General features: G+C 36.8%; 1 protein-coding gene across 1 annotated transcript; it reads left to right on the top strand.

The window, feature by feature from the left end:
• Positions 1–3,661: 3,661 nt before the first annotated feature.
• LOC118971931 (olfactory receptor 4F15-like) lies at positions 3,662–4,600 on the top strand. The gene has a single exon (XM_037015840.1). It carries the CDS (start codon positions 3,662–3,664, stop codon positions 4,598–4,600), a length of 939 nt encoding a protein of 312 aa, XP_036871735.1.
• Positions 4,601–17,057: the final 12,457 nt, after the last annotated feature.

The raw sequence follows: 17,057 nt of genomic DNA, 5'->3' as shown, positions 1-17,057 counted from the left end.
GCAATTCTTTTTTAATTGTCTGCCATCAATTTTCAATAGGAATAAGATATAAAATAAGTCTTTACCAAAAAGCCATTGTCAACAATTATCAATGCCCACATCCATCCAACTACTTGACTTCTCTTCCAAACTTATTACAGCACTCGTAAATACACCTATGTTACATAAATACATATGCTACGTATACATAATATTTGCTCTTGTGCTGTACGTCTAAGAATAGACTTGCACAGTTTAAATTCTAATAAATACTGTCTATTTGTAATCCTTTCAACAACGTATAAGTGTACCTTTTACACCAAAACCTTGATAGTACTGGGAATTTTCTTTCTCTTATCTGTCTCTCTTTCTCTTTTGATGAGTAAAACAAATAACAGTAAAGGTCCTAATCACTGATGATGATGAGACTCAACATCAGTAAATATGTTTACTGACCATTTGTATGTGTTGTGTCTGTTGTTACCTGTGCATGCCTTCCCAGTTTTTAAAGTTACACCTCCTCCTTGTGGAATTAATATAGTGAGCTTTCTATAAAATATAACACCTTGCTTGATTGATGACAAAAATTTTTATGTCCTATTGTACTATATCAAATAAAGACAGTTTGTATACATTAAAAATTGTTTAACATTTGGGAAATAAAGGAAAGAGAAAAATCAGAAAAAAAGTCAGTTTTTCTACTACAACATAAAAATCCATAATTTTTTTTACTGACTTTTCTGTTGGTCTTTAAGTATTTTTATTCATTTTATGCTGTTGGGAACATTCTAAACATACTTTTTTTTATTTTCCAGAATATCCACATTTAAAACCCACAAACTGTGTGCTCAAAATCTGAGGTCTTGTTGATTATAGGTCCTTGAGATGTCATATCTACTACTGTTCATGTCTTTGATTTGTCCCATTATTCCTTGCTTAGTTCTGTTCTGTTTTTCCCCGTTATTGGCTATAAATTCTCCAGTGTCCTTGTGGTGGGACCTGCTAGTATCACCCCTGCAGTGTTTACTTTTTTTTTTAACAATTTATTTATTAAAAATTTTTTTATAAAGGTATTATTGATTACACTCTTATGAAGGTTTCACATGAAAAAACAATGTGGTTAGTACATATATTATAAGTCCCAACCCATACCCCAATGCAGTCGCTGTCCATCAGTGTAGTAAGATGCCTGATTCACTATTTGTCTTCTCTGTGCTATACTGTTTTCCCCGTGATCCCCTCACACCATGTGTACTAAACATAATACCCCTCAATCCCCTTCTCTCTCCCTCTCCACCCACCCTCCCATGCCCCTCCCCTTTGGTAACCACTAGTCCCTTCTTGGCGTCTGTGAGTCTGCTGCTGTTTTGTTCCTTCAGTTTCCTGCATTGTTTCCTTTTGATTACAATACGTGTTCCACATCCTTAACCCTCATGGTGCCTGGCCCTGCCGCCCTGTCTCCTCTCAAGTCTACTCTTGGCTGGGATGGAATATGGTGCTTCCACCAAGGAATGTTGCTCTCCTGCCTGGGAAGTGCAGGGCTTTTCCCACCTGGGAGCCTGGGCATTATGGGGAAGACACAGGGTAGAGAGACGACTCAGAAAGAGTGGTTGTCAGTGACGTGGGTCGTGGAGTAAAGCTTGGTGGGGGCAGTGAGAGCAAGGAACTCCACCGTATTCAATTCAGGTCCGGAATTTGCATCCATAATTTGGTTTCATTGTTTAATGAAAAAGTAGCTTAGAAAATTATGTAAGAAACAAGTAAGTTAATATGTTAGACTTATATCTATAATATTGATATTTAACCATCTTGGGACCTACAAAAAGAACTGTTTCATAGGTTTCACACTAATAAATACATAGAAGCCCAGAGATTAACAATTTATTGATAAGCATTAAAGATAAACATTTTTCTTCTATATTCCTAAACATACAAATTTAAAAAATGTGTTTTCTGTTCATTTTATCTTGTAACCATTTCTTTTTATGCAAATGTACACTATTTATATTCTTCCATGGATTTTTATTTTGATATGTGAGGTTGAGTGCCTTCCCCAGGTGGAATACCATGAATAATTTAATTCTTTATTATGGACATTAGGTTATTTATAATTTTCTTTTTTGTAAGCATTGCTGTAATAGGTATCCCTGTAGTTTATTCACTTATTGTTATTATATTAAGCAAATTTTTTGAAGTGAGATTCTTAATCACAAGTTAAGGAAAATTGTAAACTTTGGTGTCTATTTTGAATGTACCTTCTAGACAGTTGTATCAATTTATACTGCTATTATCAGTGTACAAGAGTGTCTGATTGCTCACAGTCTCATCCATGATAAATCATCAATTTTTAAGAACTTGAATAGTTTGTTAAAATAGCACTGCAATGCAGTTTTATTTCTTTAATTATTAGTGAGCGTTTACATGCCATATGGTTACTGACTATTAGGATTTCTTCTGTTGTCAATAGTTTTTGCCTGTCTGATGTATCTTAAAATTGGTATATCACACTTAAAAAAACTCTATTTGGAACTAATTTTATATTAAAAATGTTAATCATCTGTGATAGTTTGCTACTATTTTACTCAGGGTGGTTTTTACTTTTACAGTGCTTATATCTCCATATAAAAGTATCTGTTTTTATATTTAAAAAATATAATGTATATCTACATATACTATCCTTACATATTTATATGTAATATATGATTGATTTCAATATCTTGGATACTGTCATTTATTTCCTCCCTAATTTGTTAATAAGGGGTATGTTTAGCATGAATTTCATCTTAATGTTTATTTAAATATTCCTATACTTACAGTTTATTTCTCTTTTTAACATTTAAAAATCCATCTAAAACTTCTTTGAGGTTATCTTGAGAGGCAAAGTCTGTATGTTTACCAGTTTTATCTATTGTGCCAACACCTTTGGTTGAATAACTTGCCCTGTCCACACGGTGGTCTGATTCTTCAGCAGCCTTCTGAGAGGCCACTGAGTTACTCTAGCCCTTTCAGTCCACTCTTTACATTGAAGCTTTGGACTGTTTGAAAACAGAAATATGACCAAGCTACTGCTTAAAATTCCCAACAATTTTCTATTGCTCTTAGGATACGGCAATGTTTGTAACATGGATACAGGACTCCATCCTGTTAAGCCTTTTACTCAGCCTGATTGATCTCAGTTATTTATCCTCTTGCCTCAGTGGCTTCCTGTCTCAGCATCTTTGCATGTGGCATTTCTAAAGTCTGGACTACTCCATGTCTCAGCATTAACTTACTGTCTAGCAGATTCTGAAAAAGCTCCACTGTGATGAGTCACATTGTTCTAATAAAGCTCTGTTCTTTTCCTTCAAAGCAATGATCAGATTTGTATCTGTATTTAAAGTAAATTAATGTCTAGATCCACCATTAGTATGTAAGCCTTCTGAAGTCAGGATCATTTTTACATGAGAACTTGTCATAGTACCAGGCATATGGTAGATGCTCATTAGGAATATTAGTTATGTTAACTCATTATATTTGCTGAATAGATTAATGTATGATTTTTTCAAGACACTTTATTGCTCTTAGTGAAGATTTCTTCTGCTTAAAACCAGACTTAAAAGTTTAACTCTGACTTTAAGTATTAACTTAATAAATTCCTTAGTTTTTTTGTTTTTGGTCTTTCAGGTATCACCAGACAAAGCCAATGTATGAAGCAAATTATTCTGAAGTATCTCAATTTGTATTCCTGGGACTTTCTACCTCTAGACGGGGGCAGCATTTGCTCCTTGCCTTCTCTGTAGTGTTTTATGCAACAGTTATTCTGGGAAACCTCCTTGTTGTGTTTACAGTGACCTTTGATACTCATTTACATTCCCCCATGTACTTCCTTTTAGCTAACCTCTCAATTATTGACTTGTGTCTTTCTACCTTAACAGTTCCTAAGATGATTTCTGACCTGTACTACGGGCATAAAACCATATCCTTCCAGGGGTGTGTCATCCAGATATTTGTCCGTCATGTCCTGGGTGGAGTTGAGATGGTGTTGCTCATCGCCATGGCCTTGGACCGATACGTGGCCATATGTAAGCCCCTCCACTACCTGACTGTCATGAGCCCCGGAATGTGCATTTTACTTTTGTCTGGTGCTTGGGCTGTTGGCCTCATTCACTCAGTGGCCCAGTTAGCTTTTGTTGTCCATCTGTCATTTTGTGGTCCTAATAAGATAGATAGCTTTTACTGTGACTTCCCTAGGTTTATCAAACTTGCCTGCACAGACACCTACAGAATAGAATTCATGGTTACTGTCAATAGTGGATTCATTTCCATGGGCACCTTCTGCTTACTGATTCTGTCCTATGTCTTCATCCTGGTCACTGTATGGAACCACTCTGCAGGCGGTTTGTCTAAGGCTCTTTATACTCTGTCAACTCACATTACTGTGGTAGTTTTGTTCATTGGACCATGCATCTTTGTTTATGTGTGGCCATTTCCTACAGTGCCAGTGGATAAGTTTCTTGCCACTTTGGACTTTATGATTACACCCATTCTGAATCCTGTCATTTACACATTGAGGAACAAGGACATGAAGATGGCAATGAGGAGACTGAGTAGTTCATTCCTAAGTTTGAGGAAGATCTCCTAAATAACTCATGAGTACTTTTTGTAAGTGCTACTTTATGTCCAAATGTTAAAAGGTTATACTATCTTGAGACAATGTATTTTCTTTAATTCAGCACATTGAAAAACCTTGAATAGTTAATTCCACATTAATGAGCAATAATTTGATTATCTAAGGCTATTTTATATAATTTTAGATTTTAAAATACAGGAAATAATATCTCATGTGACCTACATTTTCAATAGCCCATAGACCATCTTAAAATTTTCCTAAGAATTCCAGCCCACAGTGACGTATTTGCAGATCTACTGGTATATGTTTATATTTTACTCCTTCCTTCTTTCAACTTGGCTGAAAATTTCTAATCTAAACTGATTAGTTCGGTAACAAGTATTTTTGGCAAAGCAGTGCAGGAACTACTTTTATGTTGATTCAGAATTCTATTACTTCTTTTTCTTCCTATATTATTTATGTTAATAGATGTTTTCAATCACATGAATATAATTTTGGAAAGAAATTTAATATATTAATTAGACTATATATTGTCTAATATTTTCATATGCAGAAAACAATAAAATGGACTAAATTAATAAACAGGTACTAGTGCTTCAGATCATATACAAATATGGTCTCTAATAGGGTAAAGTTATTTCTTCTTCCTCTCAACTACGCTTTTATCTATTCCCTTTAAATGTGTACTGACAATAATAATAAGAAGTAACAGTCATCAAAGAGAGTAGAACTAGGATGGGGCTGAAAATGCTAAATGAAAGAAAGGGAAAATTATGTAATATTGCTTGAACATGGATACAATACAGTGCTGAACACCACTCTGGTTCAAGCATTGAGCCTGTGCTTTTAAACTTAACAGACCTGGCAACTCCCCACCAGACAAAGCAAAACAATGCCTTTGAAAAGCTTTGCTTGTTGAAATCAAATTCTTACACTGAGATGGAATTTGTTTCTCTGTATGTTTCATAGTGTATTCCTATTTTGTAATCTGGAATTGTGCAGAATAAAGTATCTTCCATAGTGTCTCCTTTCATGTTCGAAAATAAGAACAATTCAATTATATATATATATAAATATTACAGTTATAAAGTTAAATAGTCCTTCTGAGACTAAACATCTTAAATCTTAAATTCTTTTAGGCAGAATTTCCCATTTTGAAAGTTTCATGGGTTTTTGTGATTATTTTCTTATGAGGCAATGTGGATCATCAGTTTTACTTTGTTAAAATCTGCTTCTGCTGGAATCTGAGCAAAAACTGACATTGATTCCAGTCATAATGCAGAGGTAAGGATATGTAATATTAATCATAAATCAAATGTAACTAAACCTGCAATCCAAGATATATAAGCACACCTGAATCTGATGTTAAAAATCTCTGAATGGAGATTACTAAAAATGTGTAAATAAAGAAAAGAGCCAACTTAGAACAAAATCTGAACATGACAATATCACTTCAGAAATGGGGAATAAACTGCTAGGTACCTAAGGAGAATAGAATGGCCAAAATTACAGCAAGGATGCAAAGAATAATGATGAAAAGTACTAAGAAAATGATATTTAATTAAAGACAGAAGTACACAATTTTACAAAGAAGGTTGTATAAACCCAGGCAAATGGTATTCAACATTTGTATAACTTGAAAATGAAGCAATGTAATAGAATTATTATTAAAAATTTTTATTAATGTATCAGAAATAAAAAAGCAGAACCTACATAATGAAACAGCTTATAGTAAGCTTGGGAAAATCAACTCCAGATAATTAATTCCAAGAAATATGCTAGTACATTTATTATATATTTAAAATAGAGTGTATTTTGAGCCTCCCATCAAAGTATCCTAAGTAATCTAAATAGCAGGTTGGCATCTGACTTCTTGATAGCAGTATACTAAGAAAGACAACAATGAAACTACATTTACAAAAGATTCAAAGAAGTAAATGTGAGATAAATTTTTTAATGTACAGCCAATGTGTCCTTCAAATTTGTCAGGATTAAAGAAAAATTATTTTAACTATGCAAGCTTTTGTAGAATCTTGTATGGATAAGCATTTCTGAGGAATCATCTAGAACATGAGCTCCAGACAGTTATTTGGGGACCCTTCAGCAATACTGGTGCTTTGAATCTAATACACCATATTATAGATTTTGGACTTAAAAGTAAAGCCACACATGAAAGAATGGTATGTAAGTGTTAATTCTCTGGAAAAGTAAACATCTTAATGGGGGAGGAATAAAGAAAAGAGTAGAAAAATGTGTTGACTTTCTCATCAGCAATAGGTAGAAGTCAGAAAATGTCAATGAAGTGGCAACCCCAAAAATGGGAGTTCACTTCTTTTTAAATGGGGGAAGTAAATGCATTACAGAAAGACAGATACTAAAAGAAGTATAAAATATCATGCCAAAACAATACAAAAATAAATTTAAAAAAATTAAAAAGCAAATAAAAGAGTATTATGAAATGCATGGAAATAAAAGCACAAAATGAAGTAAAATAATAAAATAGGACAGATCTATTAGCAGGCACTGACACTGTTAAACCTAAGACATGCCAAGTGAAAAAATATAATAATTGAAAATAAAAATTTTCGAATAACATCACAGTAAGCTATATATTCTGTGTGTATGGATGTAAATCAGATTTTCTCCCCAAGTAATGTGGAATACTCTTTCAAGTGTACATGCAACCATACACACACACCAATGGTTGGTTATTTAATGTTTAGTTGCTTCCCTAGAGAGTATACTTCCTGAAGATAGGTGAGGGTTTTGTGCCAGAACTTGATACAGTATCTGGTATATAATTGTATACTGTCAATAGGTGGTCAGGAAAAGCTTATTAAATAAATGAATTTTTATAAAACACCTTGTCCATGATAGTGAAGATTTTTTAAATTGCACAGTTGTAAACCAGTTGAAACCTCTCAACATTTCTAATATGCTTAATTTAGTGTTTTCTTTTATGTAAACACAAAATCAATAAATAGAGATGAGTCTGTGGTATGTAACTTTCTATTCCTGGCCCTTTATAACTTTTGGCCAATGCAGTATTTCCTGTTTTCTTTTTCACGTTTAAAACATTACATCACCCCAAAGAACCCTTGTGCCTATCAATCAATTTCCTTTTCCTCCTATTTCCTGGCAACCCCTAATCTGCTTTCTGTCTGTATGGATTTGACCATATGGAAATTTCATGTAAATAGACTGTTATGTGGTCTTTTGTGTGTCTGGCTTCGTTCACTTAGAAAAATGGTTTGGAGGTTCATCTATATTGTAATATGATCAAAATTTCATTCTTTATAATAGTTGAATAATATTCCATTTTATGGATATACCACAATTTGTTTATCCATTCATCAGCTGATGGACGGTTGGATTGTCCCAACCTTTTTGCTATTGTGAATACTGTTTCTACATTTGTGCACAATTTTTTGTTTGAACACCTGTTTTCAGTTCTCCTGAATGGAACTGCTGGTTCATACAATAATTTTATATTTAACATTTTGAGGAACTGTCAAACTGTTTCCCACAGTGACTGCGCCCTTCACAGTGGCTGCACCCTTTTAAATCCCTGCCAGCAGTGTATGAGCATTCCAATTTCCATATTCTTACCAACACTTGTTATTTTATTACTGTTTGTTATATGGCAAATCTAGTGGGTATGAAGTGATATCTTATTACGGTTTTGATTTGTATTCCCCTAATGACCAGTGTTGTTAAGCATTTTATGTGCTTCTTGGTTGGTGACTTGTATATCTTCTTGAGAGCAATGTTGGTTCAAATTTTTTGTTCATTTTTAAATTGTGTTATGTTTTTATTAGTTAAAACATCAAAGTTCTTTAAGAATTCTTTATACAAGTCCTGCATTAGTTTTCTAGGCATTCTATAATAAATTACCACAAACTTGGCAGTTTAAAACAACAGAAATTTGTTCTTTTGTGGTTTTGGAGAATAAAAATCTGAAATCAGTCTGTTGACAGGATTGTGCCTCCTCGTAAGTCTCTAGGGAAGAACCTCCCTGCCACATCCAGCTTCTGGTGGCTCCCGGTGTTCCTTGGCCTGTAACTGCATGACTACAGTCTCTACATCCATCTTCACATGGCCTTATCCTTTCTATTCTTGTCTTCTCCTCTGTCTCATATTAGGGTACTTGTTATTGAATTTAGAGCCCATCCAGGTTCTCCAGAATAACCTCATTTCAAGATTCTTATTGCATTTGCAAAGACCTTTTTGCTAAATAAGGTCACAATACTTTCAGGAGTTTGGATGTAGACATATCTTTTTGAGGGACACCCTTCAACCCACTACAAGACCCTTATCAGATTTACAAATATTTTTCTCTCTGTAGGTTTTGTTTTCTCTTCTTTGTACCCTTTGGAACACAAATTTTTTAGTTTTTATGAAGTCAGTTTTCTGTTCTTTCTTTTGTTGATTGTGCTTTTTGTGTCTTTTTAAAAAAATTTTCCAGCATTTATTTCCCAAGAACTTAGACCATGTTTTCCAACATAACCAAACACTTTTATCACAACTAAGAAATTAGGATAGTTACATAATATTAGCTAATATTTGGGACCTACACAAATTTCAAATTATTCCCAAAATGTCTCATAGGGTTTTTTTTTTGAGAGGGCATCTCTCATATTTATTGATCAAATGGTTGTTAACAATAAAATTCTGTATGGGGGGGTCAATGCTCAATGAACAGTCATTAATCCATCTCAGGCCTAGTTCTCTTCAGTCTCCAATCTTCTGAAGCATAACGAACAAGTTCTTACATGGTGAACGAATTCTTACATAGTGAATAAGTTCTTACATGGTGAACAGTACAAGGGTATTCATCACAGAAACTTTCGGTTTTGATCACGCATTATGAACTATAAACAATCAGGTCAAATATGAATATTTGTTTGATTTTTATACTTGATTTATATGTGGATCCCACATTTCTCCCTTTATTATTATTATTATAATTATTATTTTTAATAAAATGCTGAAGTGGTAGGTAGATGCAAGATAAAGGTACAAAACATAGCTTAGTATTGTAAGAGAGCAATTGTAGATGTTCAGGTGTGTGCCTGTAGACTATGTGCTAAACCGAGCTAGACAAGGGCAATAAAACATCCATGGATGCAGAAGCTTTCTCTCAAAACAGGGGGGTGGGGAGTTAAGTTCTAAGCTTCACCACTTTTTTTCCCCAATTTCTCACCTGATGGCCCCTTGCGACTGTGCCTGTCTTAGGTTGTTCCTCCCTTGAGGAATCTTACCCGTCTCTGGCTAACCAGTCATCTTCCAGGGCCATACTGGGAAATGTAAAGTTGGTAAGTGAGAGAGAAGCCATATTGTTTGAAAAGGTTATCTTTTTACTTCTTTGCAGATTTATGCCCTGTGGCTTCTATGCCCAGCACTTGTCTCGAGGTATCCTTACCACCTGGAGGAATTATGATACTCGGTAAATTCGATATGAGGCCCGAATTCTATTTAAGGGTTGTAATTAGGAAGGAAGAAGAAAAGCTATAGAGGTAGCATGTGGAAAAAAACATGGGAGGATTGATTATTTCTTTGACATATCTTCTTGTAGAGTACCTTAAGTATGTATAGGTTTTAAACTACTAACTAACTTGTGCACACATATTAACATAATAGGAATACAGTGACATAGACAAAGCAAATCTATAATTACCAGCCATCTCCAGTGAAGCCAAGAAAACCATTTAGGCACCCTAGGCATTTGTGAAAATTAGTCTATGATATGATGGATATTGTCCAACTGTACTTGAACACTCTGAGAGAAGTCAAACAAATTAAAGCAGCCCATGTCTGGGATCTGTTCACATCCCATATGTTCTTTTAACCGTAGATAGTCTATAGTCGTAAAATTTTGGAGAGCTACAACTTGCACCCGTCCCAACTCCTGATTGAGTTCCAACAGTACAGATTGGGTCAAATTCGTTGTCTCACTGTATGCACATGCCAGCCTAGACATCTCCCTCCTCATTCCAATGGCAAGTCCAGGAAATGGTGGGGTGGACGCAGCCACAACCGCAGCATCGCCCGGATCCCTGTGGAGGCTTTTTGATGATCATCCCCCGGCACGAGTCCTCCAGAGAGTGCTGATGCCAGAAGCTCCTCCTCATATCGTATCTTAGTTCATTTTTTGGGTAGCCAAGCTAGGCCTTGATCTTCTGCATAGAAACAAACAGACCCTTTGCCCACACTTTGACATGCCCTCTATACCACTGTGTAGAACTCATTGGAGGTCAGCACACAGGAAAAGAATTTTTTTTTTAATCTTCAATCTACACTTACATGAAGAATACTATGTTTACTATGCTCTCCCCTATATCAGGTCCCCCCTAAAAACCATATTACGGTCACTGTCCATCAGCATAGCAAAATGTAGAATCACTACTTGTCCTCTCTGTGTTGTACAGCCCTCCCTCCCCTTTCTCCCTCCCCCACTATGCATGCTGATCTTAATACCCACTTCTTCTTCCCCTCCCTTATCCCTCCCTGCCCACCCATCCTCCCCAGTTCCATTCCCTTTGGTACCTGTTAGTCCATTTTTGGGTTCTGTAATTCCACTGCTGTTTTGTTCCTTCAGTTTTTCCTTTGTTCTTATACTCCTCAGATGAGTGAAATCATTTGGTATTTCTCTTTCTCCACTTGGATTATTTCACTGAGCATAATACTCTCCAGCTCCATCCATGTTGCTGCAAATGGTAGGATTTTTCCTCTTCTTATGGCTGAGTAGTATTCCATTGTGTATATGTATTACTTCTTCTTTATCCATTTATCTACCGATGGACATTTAGGTTGCTTCCAATTCTTGGCTATTGTAAATAGTGCTGTGATAAACATAGGGGTGCATCTGTCTTTCTCAAACTTGATTGCTGCGTTCTTAGGGTAAATTCCTAGGAGTGGAATTCCTGGGTCAAATGGTAGGTATGTTTTGAGCATTTTGATGAACCTCCATACTGCTTTCCACAATGGTTGAACTAATTTACATTCCCACCAGCAGTGTAGGAGGGTTCCCCTTTCTCCACAGCCTCGCCAACATTTGTTGTTGTTTGTCTTTTGGATGGCAGCTATCCTTAGTGGTGTGAGGTGATACCTCATTGTAGTTTTAATTTGCATTTCTCTAATAATTAGTGATGTGGAGCATCTTTTCATGTGTCTGTTGGCCATCTGTATTTCTTTTTTAGAGAACTGTCTGTTCAGTTCCTCTGCCCATTTTTTAATTGGGTTATTTGGTTTTGTTTGTTGAGACATGTCAGCTCTTTATATATTCTGGACATCAAGCCTTTATCGGATCTGTCATTTACAAATATATTCTCCCATACTGTAGGGTTCCTTTTTCTATTGATGGTGTCTTTCGCTGTACAGAAACTTTTCAGCCTAATGTAGTCCCACTTGCTCATTTTTGCTGTTGTTTTCCTTACCTGGTGAGATATGCTCAAGGAGAGGTCACTCATGTTTATGTCTAAGAGGTTTTTGCCTATGTTTTTTTTCCAAGAGTTTAATGGTTTCATGACTTACATTCAGGTCTTTGATCCATTTCGAGTTTACCTTTGTATATGGGTTTAGACAAAGGTCCAGTTTCATTCTCCTACATGTAGCTGTCCAGTTTTGCCAGCACCATCTGTTGAAGAGACTGTCATTTTGCCATTGTATGTCCATGGCTCCTTTATCAAATATTAATTGACCATATATGTTTGGGTTAATTTCTGGAGTCTCTAATCTGTTCCACTGGTCTGTGGCTCTGTTCTTGTGCCAGTACCAAATTGCCTTGATTACTGTGGCTTTGTTATAGAGCTTGAAGTTGGGGAGTGAGATCCCCCCTCCTTTATTCTTCTTTCTCAGGATTGCTTTGGCTATTCGGGGTCTTTGGTGTTTCCATATGAATTTTTGAATTATTTGTTCCAATTCATTGAAGAATGTTGCTGGTAATTTGATAGGGATTGCATCAAATCTGTATATTGCTTTAGGCAGGATGGCCATTTTGACGATATTAATTCTTCCTAGCCATGAGCAGGGTATGACTTTCCATTTGTTAGTGTCCCCTTTAATTTCTCTTAAGCGCGACTCGTAGTTTTCAGAGTATAAGTCTTTCACTTCTTTGGTTAGGTTTATTCTTAGGTATCTTATTCTTTTTGATGCAATTGTGAATGGTATTGTTTTCCTGATTTCTCTTTCTATTGGTTCATTGTTAGTGTATAGGAAAGCCACAGATTTCTGTGTGATAGTTTTGTATCCTGTAATTTTGCTGAATTCTGATATTAGCTCTAGTACTTTCGGAGTGGAGTCTTTAGGGTTTTTTATGTACAATATCATGTCATCTGCAAATAGTGACAGTTTAACTTCTTTACCAATCTGGATTCCTTGTATTTCTTTGTTTTATCTGATTGCCGTGGCTAGAACCTCCAGTACTATGTTAAATAACAGTGGGGAGAGTGGGCATCCCTGTCTGGTTCCCGATCTCAGAGGAAATGCTTTCAGCTTCTCACTGTTCAGTATAATGCTGGCTGTGGGTTTATCATATATGGCCTTTATTATGTTGAGGTACTTGCCCTCTATTCCCATTTTGCTGAGAGTTTTTATCATGAATGGATGTTGAATTTTGTCAAATGCTTTTTCAGCATCTATGGAGATGATCATGTAGTTTTTGTCTTTCTTTTCGTTGATGTGGTGGATGATGTTGATGGATTTTCAAATGGTGTACCATCCTTGCATCTGTGGGATGAACCCCACTTGGTCATGTTGTATGATCCTTTTGATATACTGTTGAATTCTGTTTGCTAATATTTTATTGAGTATTTTTGCATCTACATTCTTCAGGGATATTTCTGTGGTCTGTTCTATTATTTCCTCCCCCAGTTTGGGAAAGTTTTCAGCAATTATTTCTTCAAAGTGACTTTCTATCCCTTTTCCTCTTTCTTCTTCTTCTGGTACCCCTATAATACGAATATTATTCCGTTTGGATTGGTCACATAGTTCTCTTAGTGTTGTTTCAATCCTGGAGATCCTTTTATCTTTCTCTATGTCAGCTTCTATACATTCCTGTTCTCTGGTTTCTATTCCTTCAATGGCCTCTTACATCTTATCCATTCTGCTTATAAATCCTTCCAGGGATTATTTCACTTCTGTGATCTCCTTCCTGACATCTGTGATCTCCCTCCGGACTTCATCCCATTGCTCTTGCATTTTTCTCTGCATCTCATCCCATTGCTCTTGCATTTTTCTCTGCATCTCTGTCAGCATGTTCATGATTTTTATTTTGAATTCTTTTTCAGGAGGACTGGTTAGGTCTGTCTCCTTCTCAGGTGTTGTCTCTGTGATCTTTGTCTGCCTGTAGTTTTGCCTTTTCATGGTGATAGAGATAGTTTGCAGAGCTGGTATGAGTGACAGCTGGGAGAGCTTTCCTTCTTGTTGGTTTGTGGCCTTCCTCTCCTGGGAGAATAGCGACCTCTAGTGGCTTATGCTTGGCAGCTGTGTGCAGACAGGGCTTCTGCTACCTGCCCCTTTGCTATGGAGTTTATATCCGCTGTTGCTGTGGGCATGGCCTGGCTGGGGCTGCTCCTCCAAAATGGTGGAGCCCCGTTGGATGGGGAGCGGCCAGGAGGCTATTTATCTCTGTAATGGGCCTCTGTGCTCCCTGTTGCCCAGGTTGTAGAGTGCCCAGAGATCCCCAGATTCCGTGCCTCTGCGCTAAGTGTCCTGTCCTGCCCCTTTTAGACTTCCAAAAAGCACTCTCCAAACCAAAACAACAACAGCAACAATGAAAGGGGAAAAAAAAAGGAAAAAAACGTGCGATTTCCTTTGTCCTCAAGCGCCAGTCTCAGGCACCCGCTCACCGGTCTTGCTGCCCTGTTTTCCTAGTATTGGGGTCCCTGTCCCATTAAGGCTTCTCAAAAGGACTCACCAAAAAAAAAGAAAAAAACCGCTCCGGTTTCTTTCCACCCTCCGAGAGCCAGTGGGAGGGGCGCTCAGGTCCCGCCAGGCTGGGGCTTGTATCTTACCCCTTATGCGAGGCGCTGGGTAATTGTAGGTGTGGATGTGGTCTGGATGTTGTTCTGTGTCCTCTGGTCTCTATTTTAGGAAGTTGTCTTTGTGGTTTTGGGAGGAGAGTTCCTCTGCTCTACTCACACCTCCATCTTGGCTCCACCCCTGCTTTTTGTGTCATTTTAAGGAAACCATTGCTTAACCATACATAGATAAGGAAATAAACAAATAGTAAATAACAAATACGTTTGTTCTCTGGGAATGTACTACATATTTTTAGAATTGTGTCTTTTTTTTTTCATTTGTGGCCTGAGGAAACTGAGACAATGAGCAGAGTGGTGTGAGATGTGGCTCGTGGACAGAAACTACATTATGCTGGGTGCTTTGGTCTTGGGAAAACATCACATTTTGCTTTGTATCCTAACAATAATAGATAGCCTTTGGGAGCTTTTGTAGTAAGTGTGTGTTTATTATGTAAAACACTGTTAAGCATTTTATATAAATTATACATTTTATCCTTGACAAATCATGAGAATGAGGTAGTATTTTCCAGAAACTAGTTTAGAGAAGTTATTCTGCTTCTCAAAAATACTAGCACCAGCCACTACCCTCTTTTCATAGGTCTGAGTTTCAAGTCTATAGTGTCCTTCTCTAAGCTATATTCTATTAATACGAAACTCTTACCTTTATACCTACAACCCTGGAGCTGGCACCTTTATCTTTAGTTGCCTTTTTAATGATCCCTTAGTGTTTTAAGAAGTTTATTATTTTCAGTTCTTCAATTCTTTAGTATCTAGTTAACCATCTTCCAATAATACTAATTTATTAAAATAACAAGTATACTTTCTGTCTTCTAATTCAGAAATTGGTCGTTGAATTTGTCCCAGGAAGTAGACTGTCAAATACTGGGTTTCAGAATTGGCTTGGTCATATCCTTAGGAACAGTGCTTAGGTTGAATGCCTTAAATCTATCTGAACCAGATGGTGGGAGATAAATGCTAATAAAGTTTCTAGGGGTCTAATGTTTAACATCTTACTGGGCATTGGTAGATATTAAATACCTAATCTCTGGTCTCTAGTGACTGTGAGCTCAGTTACCCATTACTAACTGAATGCTAGCTCACTCCTCAAGTTGTAAAATTAAGATGCAAAAACAGCATTATATCATCAAGTAGAAAGAGATCAAACTTAGAAGGCCCAGAGGCACAAAGAAATTGCATTAACTGATAAGTCAATTTCAACAACTACTGCTGCCCAATTGCCTTTCTCCCTCACCTCTAGCTCCACAGGGAGTTCCTTATGAGACAGGGAAGAGACAGGATACAAGCATCATAATTGGTTTTCCAAAAAAAAGCAGAGATATAAGCAGTATAGTTAGAGCAGGAGAGATTCCATCTTAAGGCTAAGATTCCATTTTAAAAACCAGGAAGTTAGGAAGTAAGATTCCTAACATATTCTTTAGCAGACAATAACTCATAAAACAATAACAGACAATAAATCAACCCACTTTGGGTGCAGGGCAGATGGTCTTGATTGATGTCTCTGCAGAGGAAGCCACTATCCTGGGGAGGAACCAGATCAATAAATGTCTTGTGTTGTTTATTTTGCAGAATTAGTTGGAGGATTGATAAGAGACAGGAGACATAGTGTCTCTCACCAGAGATAAGCATCTTGAGACCACTGGACAAGTCTACACCCTTTCCTGAAAAAATGCTTAAAAGACAAAAGCCCAGCCTTGTACCATGCCACCTTTCTGAGAACACCCACACTTTCCTTTTTTAAGTGTGTAACTTTAAATAAATCTTTCTCACTTCTCAAACTTACTTGGTTTTTGTCTATCTGCACTTTTCCAGTGGTTAGCATCTTTGTTCCTTTGCTATTTCATTTTATTTCCAAGTCTTCGCTTAGTCTCTGCTTTACTCCTGATAAGTAGGGAGGTGCTGCTGAGAGCTCGGATTTGGGCCTGTGAGTTCCCGTAGCCCGGGGGACCCTGTGCAGCGACCTTCCTCACCGTCCCTCTGCGCCTCTGCATTTTCCTGCTCTCAGCTTCCTGCAAGGCTGCTGCCATTTATTTCTACTCTCGATTTCATGAATTCCTTCCTCACCTACACTTGTCCGACCTGCTCGAGAATTCTTTCTTTTTCAGAGTTAAGAACCCTCCCCACTCCAGGTTGAAATTTCACCTGGTGCACAGGGACAGACCTGCTAGATGCATCTGCCCGACAGCACTTATAAGCAGTAGACTTAAAATTAAAAGTTTCATTTAAAATTAAAGTTTTAAGTAGACTTAAAATTAAAACTGAATATACAGTTGGTTTTGTATAATATGTTGGACAACTTAAGTGAAAGTCAGATTTTCAGCCCCAATTTAGTGAAGTGTTATGGTCGGGTATGGTTAATATTATATTTATGGTCTTGAAGGACAGTAGTATGGAGAAACTCCCATTGGAAGAAATGCAAGCAGTGTATTTCT

This window comes from Manis javanica, chromosome 8 (assembly GCF_040802235.1).
Source record: "Manis javanica isolate MJ-LG chromosome 8, MJ_LKY, whole genome shotgun sequence".
NCBI lineage: Eukaryota > Metazoa > Chordata > Mammalia > Pholidota > Manidae > Manis > Manis javanica.
The sequence above is the reverse complement of the archived record's forward strand: the minus strand, read 5'-3'. Positions and strand labels throughout refer to the sequence as shown.